Raw genomic sequence first — 5,407 nt, forward strand, 5'->3', positions numbered from 1 at the left:
GGGGGGGGCTGTGCAGAGAAGGGGGTTTCTCCCTACACATAGCCCTTGGAGGAGGAGGAGGAGGAGATCAAAGAGGAAGGAGAAGGGGTGGGGAAAGCACTAGGAAAACAACCAAAAAACGTTGGAGACCTGGGGGTGGGAGCAGCTCGCTGAGCTCCTGGGGGGGGGTGTCCATGTGCCCCCTCCTCTTATGGCACCCCCCCTTCTCCTTTCTGGGAAGACTTTGGGAGATGGGGGGGTCTCCCAGTTGGAGCCCCTTCCCCAGTTCTAGGGAAGCTGGAGGGCACCACGCTTAGAAACCAGACCTTGGGGGGCCCTGGGCTGGACATGGGGCTCCTGCCCCCTCCCTACGTGCCCCCTTTCTGTGTTCTCCTGCCTGGAGGAATCATGGAATTCTCCATGGGGTCAGAAGGGACCTTCCATCTCCTGGAGTCCCACCACGGACCCAGCACTGACCAACCCACCACTGACCCGTGTCCCTCAGCACCACGTCTGCCCGGCTTTTCAGTCCCTCCAGGGATGGTGACTCCACCACTGCCCTGGGCAGCCTCTGCCAAGGCTTCACAGCCCTTTCCAGGGAGGAATTTTCCCCAGTTTCCATCCCAACCCTCCCCTGGCCCAACTTGGGGCCGTTTCCTCTTGTTCCTTGGGAGAAGAGACCGACCCCCCCTGGCTGCCCCCTCCTTTCAGGGAGCTGTAGAGAGCCATGGGGTCTCCCCTCAGCCCCCTTTTCTCCAGGCTGAACCCCCCCAGCTCCCTCACAAGTTCTCCAGCACCTTCTCCTTGGTCTCCAGACCCCTCCCCAGCCCCGTTGCCCTTCTCTGGACATGCTCCAGCCCCTCCATGTCCCTCCTGTCTTGGGGGGGGCCCAAAACTGGTCTCACCACTCGAGGTGGGGCCTCACCAGTGCCCAGTACAGGGGGACCATCACTGCCCCAGCTCTGCTGGCCACGCTGTTCCTATACAAGTCATGTTGGTGGCCTTCTTGGCCACCTGGGCGCACTGCTGGCTCCTATCCACTCCCTGTTGACCAACACCCCCAGGTCCTTTTCCCCCCGGGGTGGCTTTTTCCCCAAATCTGGAGTGTCTGGGGTGGGGGGGGGTTGATATGACCCAAAGAAAAAGACTAAACCTCTGTCTTTTGTGTCTGTCCCTGGCCCGGGTGTCCCTGCCCCGCAGTCTCGGACGCCGGCCCTGGTCTTCGAGCACGTCAACAACACAGATTTCAAGGTGAGCCCCCACCACCTCTGATAAAAGGGCAGCTCATTTTCTCCCCCGCCACGCTGATTAAAAACCCGTGCTGGAATGAATTAACGAGGCTGGGTTTAATCCTCCGATGGGCCCGGGGATGGGGGGGGGCATGGCTGGTTGTGGGGAGATAACAGGAGGGGGGGGACCCCAGGGACAGGCTCTGGCTCCCCTGCTCCTCCTTCCTTCAAGGTGAGCCCCCACCACCACCACCAACACCTCCTGCATCCCATGGGTTGGGGGGGTCTGGGAGAGCTCCTCCAGGCTCTCATGGTGGGGAGGGGACAGTCCTCTGTTTCAGAGGCACACGGGAACGGCTGGCACCACCATCTCCAAGGGGCTACCAGATTCAGGTCTGTGGCCAGCTGTTTTTCTCCTACATTTCCCAGCCAAGGGAAGAGCTGGGGGGTACAGCGCTGTTGGGCTTCCAGAGGGGTTCCCCACCCGCTCTCGTGGTGGGGAGGGGACAGTCCTTTGTTTCAGAGGCACACAGGAACGGCTGGCACCACCATCTCAAAGGGGCTAGCAGATTCAGGGCTGTGGCCAGCTGCTCTTCTACATTTCCCAGCCAAGGGAAGACCCGGGGGGTACGGCGCTGGCCATGGGGGGGTCATCCATCCCATCCCATCCCACCCCATCCCCAGCTCTCTCTCCTCTCAGCCACGTTGCCCAAGCCATCGTGGGCTTGCGTTGGCGATCTGCTGTTGGCCAATTTGGCCAGCTGAAGGCTTGGATTAGTTGAGGCTCATGTCCCCAGAGGCTGGGCCGGGTGGGAGGAGGATGATGAAGGTGGGCTGTGGGAGTCAGCACCCCAGCAGCCGCTTCGCCTCGTGTCTCCAGCAGTCACCAACGCGTGGAAATCCCCATCTGGCCCGGTTTTTCCCCAATTCTTCTCCCCGAGGCTTGTCCTGGGGGGGTTCCTCCCCACCCTCCAGCTGTTGGGGCGCTCGCTCTCATCCTTACGGGTGGGAATTTGGGGTCTCACTGGGGGGGCTTGGAGCTCCCCCCGTCCCCTCCCGGGTGGAAGCAGGGATGCTCCGGGGGGGGGTTGTCTTCTCCCTGTCAGCCGGCGCTTCCCGGGAGGGGAAATTTGGGCTACAAAGGGTTATAAATGGCTCCAAACCCAGCCCGTGTGTGGTTGACCTGCTCCTCCTCTCTCCTGCCAGCAACTCTACCAGACGCTATCGGATTTTGACATTCGGTTCTACATGTATGAAATCCTCAAGGTAAGCTCCCCCCCCCCAGCCTCCGCGGGGAAGGGCTGGAAAAAAAATCCCCTAATCCCACGGAAAACCCTTGCTCAAGCAAAATCTGACCTTCCCCCCCTGCCCTGAAGGAGCCCGCCCCCAAGCTCGTTTGGCTACTACACCCTGCTGGATCCTTGCCCGGCCGTCCCCACGTGGCAATGGCTCCTTGGGCCGCTGGCGAGGGGTGGCTCGGAGGCTGTGGAGTTACAAGGTCACCCCGTCCTTGGGCAGCAGAAGCCACCTCCTTTTTCTTCCTGGTGTCCTCTCCCAGGACTTCTCTGCCTCTGCTGGGGCCTGCTTTGGGAAGAGGCTTTGGTTGCCCACTGTCGTTGGGGCCGTGGCCATGCTGGAGCTGGTTCAAGTGGGTCAACCAGGGGTCCAAGGGCATGGAGACCCTCTCCCGGGGCATTCCCAGCCATTCCCACCAGCAGAGAGTGGCCAGGATCGACCCCAGTGTCCCATCTGGGAGATGGCAACCTCTGAAGGGGGGCTCCTTCGGCGCCACGTCCCCTCTGGTGGGGCTGGAGGGGGACGTGGGGGTTGCCCCCAAAGCTCTTGGCTTCAGGTTGGGTTTCAGGGGGGCAACGGGGCTCCGGTGTCAATTTTGGTGGCCTCCTCCCAGGAGGAGTGCTGGCCACCAGGGAGGGTCCACACCAGAGATGACCACGTAGGATCTGGGGTAGGTCTGGAGATCCCTGGGGAGGGTTGTCCCATGCTGTGGGGAGGGATGTCACCGCAGGCTCTGTCCCATCACGGCCTTGGGTTCTGTCCTTCCTTGGGCAAGAGAAAGGCTTTCTGAGGACTGTCCTTCTGTCCCCAGGCGCTGGACTACTGTCACAGCATGGGTGTCATGCACCGAGACGTCAAGCCACACAACGTCATGATTGACCACGAGCACAGAAAGGTACGGGCCTGGAAAATGGGGAAAATGCTGCTGGTTCTCCCTGCCTGGAGCTGGGAGGCTGGAAAACATCTCAAATCCCACCAACAACCCAGCACTGACCAACCCCCCACTGACCCGTGTCCCTCAGCACCACGTCTGCCCGGCTTTTCAATCCCTCCAGGGATGGTGACTCCACCACTGCCCTGGGCAGCCTCTGCCAAGGCTTCACAGCCCTTTCCAGGGAGGAATTTTCCCCACTCTCCATCCCAACCCTCCCCTGGCCTAATTTGGGGCCATTTCCTCTCATCCTATTGCTTAGAATCATGGAATTAACCAGCTTGGAAGGGACCTTTCAAGCTCCTGGAGCCCAACCATCAACCCAACAACAACCAAAACCACCATAAACCGTGTCCCTCAGCACCACATTTACCACTTGTCTCCATCTTCTCAATCCCTCCAGGGATGGTGACTCCACCACTGCCCTGGGCAGCCTCTGCCAAGGCTTCACAGCCCTTTCCAGGAAGGAATTTTCCCCAATCTCCATCCCAACCCTCCCCTGGCCCAACTTGGGGCCGTTTCCTCTTGTTCCTTGGGAGAAGAGACCGACCCCCCCTGGCTGCCCCCTCCTTTCAGGGAGCTGTAGAGAGCCATGGGGTCTCCCCTCAGCCCCCTTTTCTCCAGGCTGAACCCCCCCAGCTCCCTCACAAGTTCTCCAGCCCCTTCTCCTTGGTCTCCAGACCCCTCCCCAGCTCCGGTGCCCTTCTCTGGACACGCTCCAGCCCCTCAATCAGTGTCTTTCTTGCCCTGAGGCCACTTGGCTCCTGGCAAAGAGCCTTTGGCCAGCAAGAGAACCAGCCCTTTGCTTCCTCCTCCTCATCCAGCACGGACTCAGTGCCCTCACCCAGCCACCGCAAACCCTTGTGGTTTCTCTGGAAAAGGTTAATTCCACCTGTTTCTACCCAAATCCAGCCTGGATTTGGGCAGGAAAACCTTGCTTTGACGTCCCGACGGGGGTGGGGGGGCGCCCAGTGTGGGGAGGGGGCAGCCCTTTGTTTGGAAATCCAGGGCGACCATAAACCCCCGGCACCTGTGGCCCGTAAATTCCCTTTTATTTGCCACCTGGTTTTGGGGGGGAGAAGAAAGGGGGGGGCTCGTAAATTTAACTGGAGATTTCTCCCGGCGCGTCCGTAGCCCCCAGCCAGCTGCCAGCCTGGACTTCAGAAGGGACTGGGAAGGGGGGAGCTGGGTGTCTCCCCCCCTCTGTGGCTCGGGAAGAGCCTCCTGTGGCTACTGAACACCCCCTGTGGCTACTGAACACCCCCTGTGGCTACTGAACGGCCCGGGTTGGCCGTTATCGGAGCAGGAAGGGGCTGAGTCACACACACACACACACACAAACACACACCCACACACCCACTGTGCCCTTTGAAATCTTCCCTCCTCCGTGGTACCGGCTGCGTTTCCGGGGCTGAGTCTTTCCTTCTCCCCAGATTTAGTGTTGAACCCCCTGGAGATGTCCCAAATCTCCCTTTTCACCAGAATTCAGGCAGCAGCCAAGTGGGAAACCCACCTTCAGTGTGGTTTTGGGTCAGAAGGGACCTTTAAAGGCCATCGAGTTCCCCCCTGGGCAGGGACACCTCCCACCAGCCCAGGTTGCTCCAAGCCCCCTCCAACCTGCCCTTGAACCCCTCCAGAGATGGGGCAGCCACAGCTTCTCTGGCCAACCTGGGCCAGGCTCTCACCACCCTCACACCAAAGAATTTCCTCCTCAGATCTCACCTCAATCTCCCCTTTTTCAGCTTAAAACCCTTCCCCCTCGTCCTATGGCTCCCCTCCCTCATCAAGAGTCCCTCCCCATCTCTCCTGGAGCCCCTTGAGGGACTGGAAGGTTGTTATAAGGTCTCTCTGGAGCTGGAGATGCTGGGAGATGCCTTCACTGGAAGGGGCTCCAAGGTCTCCCCGGAGCCTTTTCTTCTCTGAACCCCCCCAACTCTCTCAGCCCCCCCTCCCAGCAGAGGGGCTCCAGCCC

The 5,407-nt window shown here is 60.4% G+C and overlaps 1 protein-coding gene across 1 annotated transcript in view; it reads left to right on the plus strand.

Moving 5' to 3' along the window:
• LOC106896309 (casein kinase II subunit alpha-like) overlaps positions 1-5,407 on the plus strand; it is a 42,094-nt gene that overhangs the window by 28,621 nt on the left and 8,066 nt on the right. The window contains exons 4-6 of the mRNA XM_014956143.1: positions 1,180-1,230; positions 2,415-2,474; positions 3,316-3,399. Coding sequence (XP_014811629.1) covers positions 1,180-1,230; positions 2,415-2,474; positions 3,316-3,399 — 195 coding nt within the window. The remainder of the gene's footprint in view (positions 1-1,179; positions 1,231-2,414; positions 2,475-3,315; positions 3,400-5,407) is intronic.

Source organism: Calidris pugnax, unplaced genomic scaffold, assembly GCF_001431845.1.
Source record: "Calidris pugnax isolate Ruff unplaced genomic scaffold, ASM143184v1 scaffold307, whole genome shotgun sequence".
Taxonomy (NCBI): Eukaryota; Metazoa; Chordata; class Aves; order Charadriiformes; family Scolopacidae; genus Calidris; species Calidris pugnax.